The 17,906-nt window shown below is 44.7% G+C and overlaps 1 protein-coding gene across 1 annotated transcript; it reads right to left on the bottom strand.

Moving 5' to 3' along the window:
* Window positions 1-753: 753 nt before the first annotated feature.
* On the bottom strand, window positions 754-3,503 carry LOC118375718 (musculin-like). The gene is made up of 2 exons (XM_052497486.1): window positions 2,697-3,503; window positions 754-1,355 (listed from the first exon to the last, which is right to left on the bottom strand). The coding sequence occupies exons 1-2, from the start codon at window positions 3,123-3,125 to the stop codon at window positions 1,278-1,280; spliced, it is 507 nt and encodes a 168-aa protein (XP_052353446.1). The 5' UTR covers window positions 3,126-3,503; the 3' UTR covers window positions 754-1,277.
* Between the last annotated feature and the right edge of the window lie 14,403 nt (window positions 3,504-17,906).

Here is a 17,906-nt window from a genome sequence, read left to right as displayed (position 1 = left end):
GTAATTGTAGGACATATCAACAGTCTGTAATTGTAGGACATAGCAACAGTCTGTAATTGTAGGACAGTCATCAACAGTCTGTAATTGTAGGACATATCAACAGTCTGTAATTGTAGGACACATCAACAGTCTGTAATTGTAGGACATATCAACAGTCTGTAATTGTAGGACATATCAACAGTCTGTAATTGTAGGACATATCAACAGTCTGTAATTGTAGGACACATCAACAGTCTGTAATTGTAGGACATATCAACAGTCTGTAATTGTAGGACATATCAACAGTCTGTAATTGTAGGACACATCAACAGTCTGTAATTGTAGGACACATCAACAGTCTGTAATTGTAGGACATATCAACAGTCTGTAATTGTAGGACATATCAACAGTCTGTAATTGTAGGACACATCAACAGTCTGTAATTGTAGGACATAGCAACAGTCTGTAATTGTAGGACATATGCCTGTTCCTGATGAGCTTTTCTCCAAACTAATGGAAATGTAACACAAACCAGCATCCAGCGTAATGCATTATTGTACGTTGCTATTTACAGCGTGGCTTGAAATCACAAAACACTACGGTACTGTGCTTTGACCACTAACAGAACCAGACACCACATAACAATCAAACAACCATATAAAAACCTCTGGTTTCTCCTCCTAACAGAGCTTCCTCATTAAGGAAATGTTCTCCTTGTCTTGCCTTTAAGAGTGTCCCCCCCCCACACCATCACTTTGAAGAAACTGGCCAGTCTAGATGCTTATCAGCAGATTTATTAAAAAATTATAAACATGCTCCCAAAGACTCTCCTTACTGCATTACAAGTAAAGTTGGAATAGAGTTCAAAGTGAATACTCTGTGTGTGAGAGAGAGAGAGAGAGAGAGAGAGTGAGACAGAGAGAGAGAGAGAGAGAGAGAGAGAGAGAGAGAGAGAGAGAGAGAGAGAGAGAGAGAGAGAGAGAGAGAGAGAGAGAGAGAGAGAGAGAGAGAGAGAGAGAGAGAGAGAGAGAGAGAGAGAGAGAGAGAGAGAGAGAGAGAGAGAGAGAGAGAGAGAGAGAGAGAGAGAGAGAGAGAGAGAGAGAGAGAGAGAGAGAGAGAGAGACAGAGACAGAGACAGAGACAGAGACAGAGACAGAGACAGAGACAGAGACAGAGACAGAGACAGAAACATATATATACAATATAGTGCAGTACTTTAGTGCACTATGTAAAGAATAGGGTGCCAGCAGACAGGGTAGCACAGGACAGTCCCAGCAGAGAGGGAGGTCCCTCCTGTCCTATGAAATAACTCCACACAGTCCGGCTGCAGACATGTCCTTGTTGTCCTCTGATCTTCCTACCACAAATGGCCAAGTCTGTAGACAGGGAGAGAGAGAGAAAAAGAGAGAGAGATCGATTAAATAAATAGACAGGATATATTAGTAAATATTGAAACAACAAAAAAGACAGGAGGAATAGGAATCCTATTTGTTTTACCATCGTGGTGCTATTATAGTATCTTAGCCTAGGTAATTCAGTCCTATTTGTTTTACCATCGTGGTACTATTATAGTATCTTAGACTAGGTAATTCAGTCCTATTTGTTTTACCATCGTGGTACTATTATAGTATCTTAGACTAGGTAATTCAGTCCTATTTGTTTTACCATGGTGGTGCTATTATAGTATCTTAGCCTAGGTAATTCAGTCCTATTTGTTTTACCATCGTGGTACTATTATAGTATCTTAGACTAGGTAATTCAGTCCTATTTGTTTTACCATCGTGGTACTATTATAGTATCTTAGCCTATTTGTTTTAGGTAATTCAGTCCTATTTGTTTTACCATGGTGGTGCTATTATAGTATCTTAGACTAGGTAATTCAGTCCTATTTGTTTTACCATGGTGGTGCTATTATAGTATCTTAGACTAGGTAATTCAGTCCTATTTGTTTTACCATGGTGGTGCTATTATAGTATCTTAGCCTAGGTAATTCAGTCCTATTTGTTTTACCATCGTGGTACTATTATAGTATCTTAGACTAGGTAATTCAGTCCTATTTGTTTTACCATCGTGGTACTATTATAGTATCTTAGCCTAGGTAATTCAGTCCCAAAGTAGACTCATCAATGGTCTGACTCTCATCACCCCTTTCCGCAAAAAGCAATGGATGAAATTATTTTGTTGTGTTTTTCTACACGTTTTACACAGCACATTTTTCTACACGTTTTACACAGCACATTTTTCTACACATTTTACACAGCACGTTTTCCTACACATTTTACACAGCACATTTTCCTACACGTTTTACACAGCACATTTTTCTACACGTTTTACACAGCACATTTTTCTACACGTTTTACACAGCACGTTTTTTCTACACATTTTACACAGCACGTTTTTTCTACACATTTTACACAGCACATTTTTCTACACGTTTTACACAGCACATTTTTCTACACGTTTTACACAGCACGTTTTTTCTACACATTTTACACAGCACGTTTTTTCTACACATTTTACACAGCACGTGTTTTCTACACATTTTACACAGCACGTGTTTTCTACATGCAATAGAATGAGTTGCTCTGGATAAGAGCTAAATGACCAACGTTTAAATGTCAAAAAATATATATAATAAACATTTGTGTCTTTCATACCCAAGTTGACAAGGTCTGTGAACAGAACAGAGACATTGTCTAATATTTAAGGCTTCCTACCAGGTTGACAGGGTGTACAAAGCTGCTCTCGAAGTGGTTGTCTTGCAGTAGCTGTCGGAGGTGTGATATGTAGCTAGATGCTAGTCGCAGCGTGTCCAGTTTGGACAGTTTGGTATCGGCCGGTACCCACGGCAGGCTGGTTTTCAGTCTGGAAAAGGCTTTGCTCAGCACCCTCATCCTCGCCCTCTCTCTGGCGTTTGCAGCGTTCCTTTGCATCTGTCGACCCCCTTTGAAAAGTTGTTTTCCTCCGACAGTGGTGCTGTACGATCGCTTGGTTCGGACTTCGTAACCGCCGTCAGTACCGACGAACGCGTCGTCTGAGGAAGTGTATCGTCTCTGTGTAACGTCCCGTTTGGTTTTGTAGCTTTCGTCAGTCCGTTCGTGACGCGTCTCAATGTCCTCTCCGTCGCTTACTGAGCCGGTGGACATGGCTGTCTGTTTCACCTCTGCCTCTGTAGCAGGACAGAGGAGTCACCGGAGAGTTACAGGTGGGATAGACCTGATTAAACCAACTCTATTTTGATGCTATGTCTGTTCCATAGGTGGTTTTGAAATAGACGTTTCCACTTCTTCTGCTCCAGGAATGTGAAGCTCCTTCGACTCAAATTAAAAGGGAAAAAAGGATTTAAAAACGTTGATCCATCTCATCCTCAGATGTCAAAATGACATTCCTAGTTCAGGAGCGCTGCCATTGTTATCATGTAGTCTGACTGAGCCAGTAGATCGAAAGATTAGTTCAGAATGAAGTGTGTATTCTCTTAACCTCTCTTGAATAGCGAGTCAAGTCTTTGTAAAACTGAAACCTGACGGCACTCTCATCCGGCTAATTTAAGAGTCCTGGAATTGGCAGGGTGACAGTGTTTTCAGGAACATTTCCCCACCCCCTCACTCCCTCTCCCCCTCTCTCTCTCTCTCTCTCTCTCTCTCTGTCTTTCTCTCTCTCTCTCGGGCTCTCTCTCTCTCTCTCTCTCTCTGTCTCTCTCTCTGTCTCTTTCTCTCTCTCTCTCTGTCTTTCTCTCTCTCTCTCTCTCCGTCTTTCTCTCTCCGTCTTTCTCTCTCTGTCTCTGTCAATTCAATTCAATTCAATTCAATTCAAGGGCTTTATTGGCATGGGAAACATGTGTTAACATTGCCAAAGCAAGTGAGGTAGACAACATACAAAGTGAATATATAAAGTGAAAAACAACAAAAATTAACAGTAAACATTACACATACAACAGTTTCAAAACTGTCTCTGTGTCTCTCTCTCTCTCTCTCTCTCTCTCTCTCTCTCTCTCTCTCTCTCTCTCTCTCTCTCTCTCTCTCTCTCTCTCTCTCTCTTTCTCTCTCTCTCTCTCTCTCTCTCTCTCTCTCTCTCTGTCTCTCTCTCTCTCTCTCTCTCTCTCTCTCTCTCTCTCTCTCTCTCTCTCTCTCTCTCTCTCTCTCTCTCTCTTTCTCTCTCTCTCTCTCTCTCTCTCTCTCTCTCTCTCTCTCTCTCTCTCTCTCTTTCTTTCTCTCTCTCTCTCTCTCTACTCCTTTTGCTACTTATTAAGCATCTATAAAACAATGTATGACTGGGACATTATCTGGGAAAAGGGTAATGGATCCATTAATGAATTTCCCAGATTTTGTTCTGAAATGTTTTTCCAAAACAAAACATATTTTCTGTTCATTTCTCAGCCAATCTAAGGACACCCTGTGACCTACTGCACTGCAGTGTGATGATAACTAACCCAACGACCTACTTCATCCCCATATTGTTTCTATTGACCTTTTTTGGCTCTTTTTTCACACCATTAATCCTACTTTCTCATCTTCATCTGCAAATCAAATCAAATCAAATCAAATGTATTTATATAGCCCTTCGTACATCAGCTGATATCTCAAAGTGCTGTACAGAAACCCAGCCTAAAACCCCAAACAGCAAGCAATGCAGGTGTAAAAGCACGGTGGCTAGGAAAAACTCCCTAGAAAGGCCAAAACCTAGGAAGAAACCTAGAGAGGAACCGGGCTATGTGGGGTGGCCAGTCCTCTTCTGGCTGTGCCGGGTAGAGATTATAACAGAACATGACCAAGATGTTCAAATGTTCATAAATGACCAGCATGGTCAAATAATAATAAGGCAGAACAGTTGAAACTGGAGCAGCAGCACAGTCAGGTGGACTGGGGACAGCAAGGAGCCATCATGTCAGGTAGTCCTGGGGCACGGTCCTAGGGCTCAGGTCCTCCGAGAGAGAGAAAGAAAGAGAGAATTAGAGAGAGCATATGTGGGGTGGCCAGTCCTCTTCTGGCTGTGCCGGGTGGAGATTATAACAGAACGTGGCCAAGATGTTCAAATGTTCATAAATGACCAGCATGGTTGAATAATAGTAATCTGCACATCTGTCACTCCAGTGTTCATTTGCTAAAACGTAATTACTTCACTACTGTGGACTATTTACTGCCTTACCTCCTTACTCCATTTGTTACACACTGTATATAGACTTTATGTAGATTTTTCTAGTGTGTTATTGACTGTACGTTTGTTTATTCCATGTGTAACTCTGTGTTGTTGTTTGTGTCGCACTGCTTTGCTTTATTCTTGGCCAGGTCACAGTTGTAAATGAGAACTTCTTCTCAACTTGCCTACCTGGTTAAATAAAGGTGTTCTCAACTAGCCTACCTGGTTAAATAAAGGTGTTCTGAACTAGCCTACCTGGTTAAATAAAGGTGTTCTCAACTAGCCTACCTGGTTAAATAAAGGTGTTCTCAACTAGCCTACCTGGTTAAATAAAGTTGTTCGTTCTCAACTAGCCTACCTGGTTAAATAAAGGTGTTCTCAACTAGCCTACCTGGTTAAATAAAGTTGTTCGTTCTCAACTAGCCTACCTGGTTAAATAAAGGTGTTCTCAACTAGCCTACCTGGTTAAATAAAGGTGTTCTCAACTAGCCTACCTGGTTAAATAAAGGTGTTCTCAACAGGCCTACCTGGTTAAATAAAGGTGTTCTCAACAGGCCTACCTGGTTAAATAAAGGTGTTCTCAACTAGCCTACCTGGTTAAATAAAGGTGTTCTCAACAGGCCTACCTGGTTAAATAAAGGTGTTCTCAACTAGCCTACCTGGTTAAATAAAGGTGTTCTCAACTAGCCTACCTGGTTAAATAAAGGTGTTCTCAACTAGCCTACCTGGTTAAATAAAGGTGTTCTCAACTAGCCTACCTGGTTAAATAAAGGTAAAATAAATAATAATAATAATAATACAAATGTTCAATGTTTATTTATCTACTGGGACAGGGGCAAAGTGAAAATCTACAGTACCAAATCTGGGTGACAAATGGCTTCCTATTCCCTATATAGTGTATTACTTTAGACCAGAGCCCTATGGCACCCTATTCCCTATATAGTGCACTACTTTAGACCAGAGCCTTATGGCACCCTATTCCCTATGTACTGCACTACTTCAAATTGATTGTGTAGTGGTATGGGAGAGAAATACACTACACCAGCCGTTCTCCAACCTCTCCTCAGTTACCCCCAGCCGTTCTCCAACCTCTCCTCAGGGATCCCCAGCCGTTCTCCAACCTCTCCTCAGGGATCCCCAGCCGTTCTCCAACCTCTCCTCAGGGATCCCCAGTCATTCTCCAACCTCTCTTCAGCGATCCCCAGCCGTTTTCCAACCTCTCCTCAGGGATCCCCAGTCTTTCTCCAACCTCTCCTCAGGGATCCCCAGCCGTTCTCCAAACTCTCCTCAGGGATCCCCAGTCATTCTCCAACCTCTCCTCAGGGATCCCCAGCCGTTCTCCAACCTCTCCTCAGGGATCCCCAGCCATTCTCCAACCTCTCCTCAGGGATCCCCAGCCGTTCTCCAAACTCTCCTCAGGGATCCCCAGCCGTTCTCCAACCTCTCCTCAGGGATCCCCAGCCATTCTCCAACCTCTCCTCAGGGATCCCCAGCTATCACATGTATTTTAACTATTGCACAGCTTGCACACCTGATTCAGCTAGTCAACTAATTATCAAGCCCTTGACTAGGTGAACCAGGTGAGCTATTTCAGAGCTACAACAACACTGTGAAATGTCTGGTGGTCCTGAGGAGAGGCCTGAGAACCCCTGGTGTAGTGTGCATCTCTCCCATCCCATGATCCCACCTCCACACATCTTGTTCCCCTTTGGTAACAGAAATGTCTGAAGACCTTATCAAAAGAGGCTAATCCTGTGTGCGTTTCACAGAGAGATTGGGTTACCGCAGATGTAGCGTCCTTTCACACACGGCCCACGTGCTTCGAGCCACAGCTGTCAGCTTTTCCCATGATATCTGGAGCACTGGCATGACTAGGGCATGGCAAGGGGGCTAGGGGTTAGGGAGGGAACCCTGTGCTTTATCAGGGGATTCCCCAATGCACCATTCTTTTTTATAGTTTTTATTTAACATTTAATTAACTACGCATGCAGCTGTTGTATTGGTGTCTTAGGTATTGGTGTCTTAGGTATTGGTGTCTTAGGCATTGGTGTCTTAGGCATTGGTGTCTTAGGTATTGGTGTCTTAGGCATTGGTGTCTTAGGCATTGGTGTCTTAGGCATTGGTGTCTTAGGTATTGGTGTCTTAGGAATTACCAAATGTTGCTTTATCGAGGGATTCCCCAAATGGCACCCTATTCCTTATGTATTGCACTACTTTAGACCAGAGCCCTATGGCACCCTGTTCCCTATGTAGTGCACTACTTTAGACCAGAGCCCTATGGGTATTAAGGTACCCTTTTGGATACAGTTGTTGTATTGGTGTCTTAGGCTGCTTCCTATTATTGTTTCCTTTCTTTCATCTGCAGTGCAACCGTTTCTCAACTCCACTCTCAAGTCCAACCAGAAGTTGCACCTTAACCACAGATCTAGGATCAATTCTACCTGCCTCCTCTACACTCTAACCACTAGACTACCTGCCTCCTCTACACTCTAACCACTAGGCCACCCTGCCTCCTCTACACTCTAACCACTAGGCTACCTGCCTCCTCTACACTCTAACCACTAGGCTACCTGCCACCTCTACACTCTAACCACTAGACTACCTGCCTCCTCTACACTCTAACCACTAGGCTACCTGCCTCCTCTACACTCTAACCACTAGGCTACCTGCCACCTCTACACTCTAACCACTAGGCTACCTGCCTCCTCTACACTCTAACCACTAGGCAACCTGCCACCTCTACACTCTAACCACTAGGCTACCTGCCTCCTCTACACTCTAACCACTAGGCTACCCTGCCTCCTCTACGCTCTAACCACTAGACTACCTGCCTCCTCTACACTCTAACCACTAGGCTACCTGCCGCCTCTACACTCTAACCACTAGGCTACCCTGCCGCCTCTACACTCTAACCACTCGGCTACCTGCCACCTCTACACTCTAACCACTAGACCACCCTGCCACCTCTACACTCTAACCACTAGGCTACCGTGCCACCTCTACACTCTAACCACTAGGCTACCTGCCTCCTCTACACTCTAACCACTAGGCTACCTGCCACCTCTACACTCTAACCACTAGACCACCCTGCCACCTCTACACTCTAACCACTAGGCTACCCTGCCACCTCTACACTCTAACCACTAGACTACCTGCCTCCTCTCCACTCTAACCACTAGTCTACCTGCCTCCTCTACACTCTAACCACTAGGCTACCTGCCTCCTCTACACTCTAACCACTAGGCTACCTGCCTCCTCTACACTCTAACCACTAGGCTACCTGCCACCTCTACACTCTAACCAGTAGGCTACCTGCCACCTCTAAACTCCAACCAGTAGGCTACCTGCCTCCTCTACACTCTAACCACTAGGCTACCTGCTGCCTCTACACTCTAACCACTAGGCTACCTGCCTCCTCTACACTCTAACTACTAGGCTACCTGCCACCTCTACACTCTAACCACTAGGCTACCTGCCGCCTCTACACTCTAACCACTAGGCTACCTGCCACCTCTACACTCTAACCACTAGACTACCTCCACTGACGCAAAAGGTCAAAAACAAGCATCTAAACAATGCTCGTTGGCTGCTCTTCGAGTGGTCTGGATAACTTGTAGATGAGCGAAGGTTTTTTAAGAGCCTGGGAAATACATGGACTATTGAAGATACATCGTAAGAAGTTTCTAACGATGATCTTAACACCATGAAGGCCTCTGGGTAACGAGACCCTGAACATAATTTCACCCGTCCGTTCCGCTGAGATCAGAATGGTTATAAAATGTAAAAAATGACGTTGTCTCCCATGTGAAGTGGAGATCACCTTCTCCCCTCAGCAACACAGTCAGAATCCTCCTCCTTGTTCTGAGGAAATATTCCCAGTACATCAGATGCTTATCTATGAGTAATCATGTAATTCCCCACATAATTAGGTTGAAATTGTATTTTTATTACAATAGCAACGCTGGGCCAACGATAATCTACAAGGCACAGCTGAGATCCATGCTCCATTCTGCTGTCAGACGGGCCATGCCAAATTCAGTAGAAAGAAAACGGGATGGATGGATGGATGGATGGATGGATGGATGCATGGATGGATGGATGCATGGATGGATGAAGGGATGGATGGATGGATGGATGGATGGATGGATGGATGGATGGATGGATGGATGGATGGATGGATGGAGAGATGGATGGATGGAGGGATGGAGAGATGGAGGGATGGAGGGAGAGATGGAGAGATGGATGGATGGAGGGATGGAGAGATGGAGGGATGGAGGGAGGGATGGATGGAGGGATGGAGGGATGGAGAGATGGAGGGATGGAGGGAGAGATGGATGGATGGAGGGATGGAGAGATGGAGGGATGGAGGGAGATGGATGGATGGAGGAATGGAGAGATGGAGGGATGGATGGATGGATGGAGGGATGGAATGGATGGATGGATGGAGATGGATGGATGCATGGATGGATGAAGGGATGGATGGATGGATGGATGGATGGATGGATGGATGGATGGATGGATGGAGAGGAAAGGATGGATGGATGGATGGATGGATGGATGGATGGATGGATGGATGGATGGATGGAGGGATGGATGGAGGGATGGAGGGAGGTAGGTAGGGAGGTAGGTAGGTAGGGAGGGAGGGAGGGAGGGAGGGAGGGATGGATGGATGGATGGATGGATGGATGGATGGATGGATGGATGGAGAGATGGATGGATGGAGGGATGGAGAGATGGAGGGATGGAGGGAGAGATGGAGAGATGGATGGATGGAGGGATGGAGAGATGGAGGGATGGAGGGAGAGATGGAGGGATGGAGGGATGGAGAGATGGAGGGATGGAGGGAGAGATGGATGGATGGAGGGATGGAGAGATGGAGGGATGGAGGGAGAGATGGATGGAGGGAGAGATGGAGGGATGGATGGATGGATGGATGGATGGATGGATGGATGGATGGATGGAGAGATGGAGAGATGGATGGATGGAGGGATGGAGAGATGGATGGAGGGAGAGATGGATGGAGGGAGAGATGGAGGGATGGAAGGATGGATGGAGAGATGGATGGAGGGATGGATGGAGATGAGCTACTGTACACCACTGCTCTCCACAGTATCCAGACAGCTGATTGGAAGTTGTCTAATTCACACCAGGACTACCTCCCAAAACACAGCCTATTTTCTATATAGTCCAGTGCATTTGACCAGAGCCCTATTTGGCCCTATGGGCCCTGGAAAAAAGAAACACGCTACATAGGGAATAGGATATTACTTGGGACGCATCCCCAGCACTCCACTGAAGCAAATGCCTTTCGCCCAGCATGCTTCCCAGGGTTCCATTATTACCTTCAAGGAGATGTCCGTTGCTATTTCTGAAGCTTGACATTTGTACTTGGTTAAAATACATTTATGAATTCATATACACACCCATCATTTAGCTATATGTGGCTTTTAAGTTGTTTCCCTTCCGAGTGTTAGAGGAAGTTAGGAACTTCACAGACCCATAGGTGTTACTGATCTGGGTTTAAACACCCTTTGAAGGCTAAACGGTAGTAACGATAGCGAAACTACAACAGCCCAATACAGTGTTGGTGTTGGATTGTTTGCTGCACATAAAGGTGTATATAACTTCACTGTTCTCCTTTCCTCTCTTTTGTTCATTCATCAGTGAGAGGGCATACGTTTCCTGCACTCTTGTCTGTCAGCTCTGTATTTCTCAAATGTCCCTCTCCCTCTCTCTCATTGGTCAGGAATGCTTCCTAATCCAAGGACACATTCCAATGCTTCCTAATCCAAGGACACATTCCCATGCTTCCTAATCCAAGGACACATTCCCATGCTTCCTAATCCAAGGACACATTCCCATGCTTCCTAATCCAAGGACACATTCCCATGCTTCCTAATCCAAGGACACATTCCCATGCTTCCTAATCCAAGGACACATTCCCATGCTTCCTAATCCAAGGACACATTCCCATGCTTCCTAATCCAAGGACACATTCCCATGCTTCCTAATCCAAGGACACATTCCCATGCTTCCTAATCCAAGGACACATTCCCATGCTTCCTAATCCAAGGACACATTCCCATGCTTCCTAATCCAAGGACACATTCCCATGCTTCCTAATCCAAGGACACATTCCCATGCTTCCTAATCCAAGGACACATTCCCATGCTTCCTAATCCAAGGACACATTCCCATGCTTCCTAATCCAAGGACACATTCCCATGCTTCCTAATCCAAGGACACATTCCCATGCTTCCTAATCCAAGGACACATTCCCATGCTTCCTAATCCAAGGACACATTCCCATGCTTCCTAATCCAAGGACACATTCCCATGCTTCCTAATCCAAGGACACATTCCCATGCTTCCTAATCCAAGGACACATTCCCATGCTTCCTAATCCAAGGACACATTCCCATGCTTCCTAATCCAAGGACACATTCCCATGCTTCCTAATCCAAGGACACATTCCCATGCTTCCTAATCCAAGGACACATTCCCATGCTTCCTAATCCAAGGACACATTCCCATGCTTCCTAATCCAAGGACACATTCCCATGCTTCCTAATCCAAGGACACATTCCCATGCTTCCTAATCCAAGGACACATTCCCATGCTTCCTAATCCAAGGACACATTCCCATGCTTCCTAATCCAAGGACACATTCCCATGCTTCCTAATCCAAGGACACATTCCCATGCTTCCTAATCCAAGGACACATTCTTCCTAATCCAATGACACATTCCCATGCTTCCTAATCCAAGGACACATTCCCATGCTTCCTAATCCAAGGACACATTCCCATTCTTCCTAATCCAAGGACACATTCCCATGCGTCCTAATCCAGGACACATTCCCATTCCTAATCCAAGGACACATTCCCATGCTTCCTAATCCAAGGACACATTCCCATGCTTCCTAATCCAAGGACACATTCCCATGCTTCCTAATCCAAGGACACATTCCCATGCTTCCTAATCCAAGGACACATTCCCATGCTTCCTAATCCAAGGACACATTCCCATGCTTCCTAATCCAAGGACACATTCCCATGCTTCCTAATCCAAGGACACATTCCCATGCTTCCTAATCCAAGGACACATTCCCATGCTTCCTAATCCAAGGACACATTCCCATGCTTCCTAATCCAAGGACACATTCCCATGCTTCCTAATCCAAGGACACATTCCCATGCTTCCTAATCCAAGGACACATTCCCATGCTTCCCAATCCAAGGACACATTCCCATGCTTCCGTTAATCCCGCTTCTTCTCCAACTGTGTTCCACATGAAAACTTCAGCAGGACCGTCGGGAGTACCCTGAACGTATTTGTAAAACAAATTAATTCAAACTTTATTTGTCACGAATACAACAAGTGTGGACATTACTGTGAAATGCTTACTTTCAAGCACTTTAACCAACAGTGAAGTTCAAGAAGAGTTAAGAAAATATTTACCAAATAAACTAAAAAATAACACAATAGCAATAATGACATGGTTATATACAGGGTATACCAGTACCGAGTCAGTGTGCGGGGGTACAGGGGATACCAGTACCAAGTCAGTGTGCGGGGGTACAGGGGATACCAGTACTGAGTCAGTGTGCGGGGGTACAGGGGATACCAGTACCAAGTCAGTGTGCGGGGGTACAGGGGATACCAGTACAGAGTCAGTGTGCGGGGGTACAGGGGATACCAGTACTGAGTCAGTGTGCGGGGGTACAGGGGATACCAGTACAGAGTCAGTGTGCGGGGGTACATGGGATGAAGTGACCAGTACAGAGTCAGTGTGCGGGGGTACAGGGGGTACCAGTACCGAGTCAGTGTGCGGGGGTACAGGGGATACCAGTACAGAGTCATTGTGCGGGGGTACAGGTTAGCTGAGGTAATCTGTATATGTAGGTAGGGGTGAAGTGACTATACATAGATAATAAACATTAGTACAGGTTAGCTGAGGTAATTTGTACATGTAGGTGGGGGTGAAGTGACTATGCATAGATAATAAACAGTAGTACAGGTTAGCTGAGGTAATTTGTATATGTAGGTGGGGGTGAAGTGACTATACATAGATAATAAACAGTAGTACAGGTTAGTTGAGGTAATTTGTATATGTAGGTGGGGGTGAAGTGACTATGCATAGATAATAAACAGTAGTACAGGTTAGTTGAGGTAATCTGTATATGTAGGTAGGGGTGAAGTGACTATGCATAGATAATAAACAGTAGTACAGGTTAGTTGAGGTAATCTGTATATGTAGGTAGGGGTGAAGTGACTATGCATAGATAATAAACAGTAGTACAGGTTAGTTGAGGTAATCTGTATATGTAGGTAGGGGTGAAGTGACTATGCATAGATAATAAACAGTAGTACAGGTTAGTTGAGGTAATCTGTATATGTAGGTAGGGGTGAAGTGACTATGCATAGATAATAAACAGTAGTACAGGTTAGTTGAGGTAATCTGTATATGTAGGTAGGGGTGAAGTGACTATGCATAGATAATAAACAGTAGTACAGGTTAGTTGAGGTAATCTGTATATGTAGGTAGGGGTGAAGTGACTATGCATAGATAATAAACAGTAGTACAGGTTAGTTGAGGTAATTTGTACATGTACGTAGGGGTGAAGTGACTATACATAGATAATAAACAGTAGTACAGGTTAGTTGAGGTAATCTGTATATGTAGGTAGGGGTGAAGTGACTATGCATAGATAATAAACAGTAGTACAGGTTAGTTGAGGTAATCTGTATATGTAGGTAGGGGTGAAGTGACTATGCATAGATAATAAACAGTAGTACAGGTTAGTTGAGGTAATCTGTATATGTAGGTAGGGTGAAGTGACTATGCATAGATAATAAACAGTAGTACAGGTTAGCTGAGGTAATCTGTATATGTAGGTAGGGTGAAGTGACTATGCATAGATAATAAACACGAGTTGCAGCAGTGTACAAAACAAATGGAGAGAGGGGGTCAATGAAAATAGTTTGGTTGGCCATTTGATTAAATTGTTCAGCAGTCTTGTGACTTGGAGGTAGAAGCTGTTTAGAAGCTTCTTGGACCTGGACTTGGGTTTGGGCCTCCAGTACCACTTGCCATGCGATAGCAGAGAGAATAGTTTATGACTACGGTGGCTGGAGTCTTCGACCATTTTTAGGGCCTTCCTCTGACACCGCCTGGTATAGAGGTCCTGGATGGCAGGAAGCTTGGCCCCGGTGAAGTACTGGGCCGTTCGCACTACCCTCTGTAGCGCCTTACGGTCAGATGCCGAGCAGTTGCCATACGAGGCGGTGACGCAACCAGTCAGGATGCTCTCGATGGTGCGGCTGTAGACATTTTGAGGATGTGAGGGCCCATGCCAAGTCTTTTCAGTCTCCTGAGGGGGAATATGTTTTGTCGTACCCTCTTCACAACTGTCTTGGTGTGTTTGGACCATTATAGTTCGTTGGTGGTCTTGCTCACACTGAGGGAGAGGTTGTTGTCCTGACACCACACTGCCAGTTCTCTGAACTCCTCCCTATAGGCTGTCTCATTGTTGTCAGAGATCAGGCCAACCACTGTTGTGTTGTCAGCTAACTTAAAACCTCTAGTGACTCCCCATCCCACATGCGGGAGCGTAATCATCACCTGACACTAATTAGCATAACGCAACGGACATAAATATCCATAGAAAATATTCCTATTCATGAAAATCAAAAATTAAATATATTGAGACACAGCTAAGCCTTTTGTTAATCACCCTGTCATCTCAGATTTTCAAAATATGCTTTACAGCCAAACTAGACTAGTGGTCCTTCTGTAGCTCAGTTGGTAGAGCTTGGCGCTTGCCACGCCAGGGTAGTGGGTTTGATTCCCGGGACCACCCATACGTAGAATGTATGCACACATGACTGTAAGTTGCTTTGGATAAAAGCGTCTGCTAAATGGCGTATATTAGACAAACATTTGTGTAAGTTTATTGATAGCCTAGAATAGCATTTTGTCCAGCTAGCAGCAGGAAACTTGGTCACGGAAATCAGAAAAGCAATCAAATGAAATACTCAAGGTGTTTTTCAAATATCTATTCGATAATATATCCATCGGGACAATTAGTTTTTCAGTAGGACCGATTGGAGTAATGGCTACCTCTGTATTTTATGCGAGAATCTCTCTGGCAGCATCAGGTGACCACTTGCGCATTGTAGCCGCTTACGGGTATTCTGCAACATAAATGGGTAAAACTATGTCACAATGCTGTAGACACCTTCGGGAAAACGGAGAAAGAGTAATCTGGTTGATAGCCCATTCACTGCTCAATAGGGACTCATTGGAACGCAGCGCTTTCAAAACATGAGGCACCTCCGGATTGGATTTTTCTGTTATACTCACAGACAATATTTTTACAGTTTTGGAAACTTTAGTGTTTTCTATCCTAAGCTGTCAATAATATGCATATTCTAGCATCTGGTCCTGACAAAATATCTCGTTTATTATGGGAACATTTTTTTTTCCAAAAATGAAAATACTGCCCCCTAGTCACAACAGGTTTTAATGATGGTGTTCGAGGCGTGTTTGGCAACACAGTCGTGGGTGAACAGGGAGTATAGGAGGGGACTAAGTACATACCCCCGAGGGGCTCCAGTTTTGAGGATCAGCGTGGCAGTCGTGTTGTTACCTACCCTTACTACCTGGGGACGGCCCATCAGGAAGTCCAGGATCCAGTTGTAGAGGGATGTGTTTAATCCCGGGATCCTTAGCTTAGTGATGAGCTTTGTGGGCACTATGGTGTTGAACGCTGAGCTGTAGTCAATGAACAGCACTCTCACAAAGGTGTTCCTCTTGTCCAGATAGGAAAGGGCAGTGTGGAGTGCGATAGAGATTTAATCTTTTGTGGATCTGTTGGGGACGGTATGAGAATTGGAGTGGGTCTAGGGTATCCAGGAGGATGTTGTTGATGTGAGCCATGACCAAAGCGCTTCATGGCTACAGACGTGAGTGCCACGGAGTGGTAATCACTACGCTTCCTTGGACCCAGGGCTATGGTGGTCTGCTTGAAACATGTAGGTTTCATGTAGTTTTTTTACAGACTCGGTCAGGGATGAAGATGTCAGTGAAGTCACTTGCCAGTTGGTCAGCGCCTGCGTTGAGTACACATCTTGGTAATCCGTCTGGCCCATCGGCTTTGTAAATGTTGACCTGTTTAAAGGTCTTCCTCACATCGGCTACCGAGAGCATTTTCACACAGTCGTCCAGAACAGCTGGTGCTCTCGTGCATTCTTCAGTGTTGCTGACCTTAAACCGAGCATATAAGGCATTTAGCTCATCTGGTAGGCTCGTGTCACTGGGCAGCTCGCGTCTGGGTTTCCCTTTGTAGTCCATAATAGTTTTCAAGCCCTGCCACTTCTGACGAGCGTCAGAGCTGGTGTAGTAGGATTCAATCTTAATCCTGTATTTACACGTTGCTGGTTTGATGGTTCGTCAGAGGGCATAGCAGGATTTCTTAAAAGCCTCCAGATTAGTGTCCCACTCTTTGACAGTTTCAGCTTTAGCCTTTAGCTCAATGCAGATGTTGCCTGTAATCCATGGCTTCTGGTTGGGATCTGTATGTACGGTCGCTGTGGGGACGATGTCTTCGATGCACTTATTGATGAAGCCGATGAGGTGGTGTACTCCTCAATGCCATTGGATGAATCCTGGAACATATTCCAATCTGTGCTAGCAAAACAGTCCTGTAGCGTAGCATCCGCATCGTCTGACCACTTCCGTATTGAGCGAGTCACTGGTACTTCCTGCTTTAGATTTAATTTTAAGCAGGAATCAGGAGGATAGAATAAATGGGCAGTTTTGCCAAATGTAGGGTGAGGGAGAGTTTTGAATGCATCTCTGTGGCTGGATTAAAGGTGGTCAAGAGTTTTTTTCCTCTGGTTGCACATGTGACGTGCTGGTAAAAATGTTATAAAACTGAATTAATTTTGCCTGCATTCAAGTTCCCGGCCACTAGGAGCGCTGCTTCTGGGTGAGCATTGTCTTGTTTGCTTATGGCCTTATAGAGTTAGTTGAGCGCTGTCTTAGTGCCAGCATCAGTCTGTGGTGGTAAATAGACGGCTATTAGTAATGTAGATGAGAACTCTCCTGGTAGATAGTGTGGTCTACAGCTTATCATGAGGTACTCTACCTCAGGCGAGTAATACCTCGTGACTTCTTTAATATTAGACATCGCACACCAGCTGTTATTGACAAATAGACACAGACCCCCAACCCTCATCTTACCAGACTTAGCTTCTCTGTTCTGCCGCTGCATGGAAAATCCCGCCAACTCTATATTATCCTTGAAACATAAGATATTACAGTTTTTAATGTCCCTTTGGTAGGTTGAACAAAAGGTGGGGGGTCAAAATCAAAAGTAACAGTCAGTATCTGGTGTGGCCACCAGCTGCATTAAGAACTTAAGAACTGCGGTGCATCTCCTCTAGGGAAACCTTCCCTCTTGCTCAGACATTTAGAAACAAAACATGACAAATTTGAAAAACAAGCCATGGGAGTTTTTTGAGCGAGAATAAAGACGATTTTCGAGTCGCAAGAGTAGTAAGACATGAAGAAAAGATACCATTAATAAGAAGGGTCTAGAAGCTACTGAGTGGCTAGGACAGGGAAGCCCCATACGATTGTGGAGGAATTCATTCTTCCTGCTGCGGATATGGCTGGGACAATGCTGGGGGAAAATGCCCAAAAAACTATAAACTGTCGACAATGCCTTCGTCAAACAACTTGGTTTCACGACACATCAGTGACATGGCAGTAGATGTTTTGAAACA

Source organism: Oncorhynchus keta, chromosome 4 (assembly GCF_023373465.1).
Source record: "Oncorhynchus keta strain PuntledgeMale-10-30-2019 chromosome 4, Oket_V2, whole genome shotgun sequence".
NCBI lineage: Eukaryota > Metazoa > Chordata > Actinopteri > Salmoniformes > Salmonidae > Oncorhynchus > Oncorhynchus keta.
The sequence above is the reverse complement of the archived record's forward strand: the minus strand, read 5'-3'. Positions and strand labels throughout refer to the sequence as shown.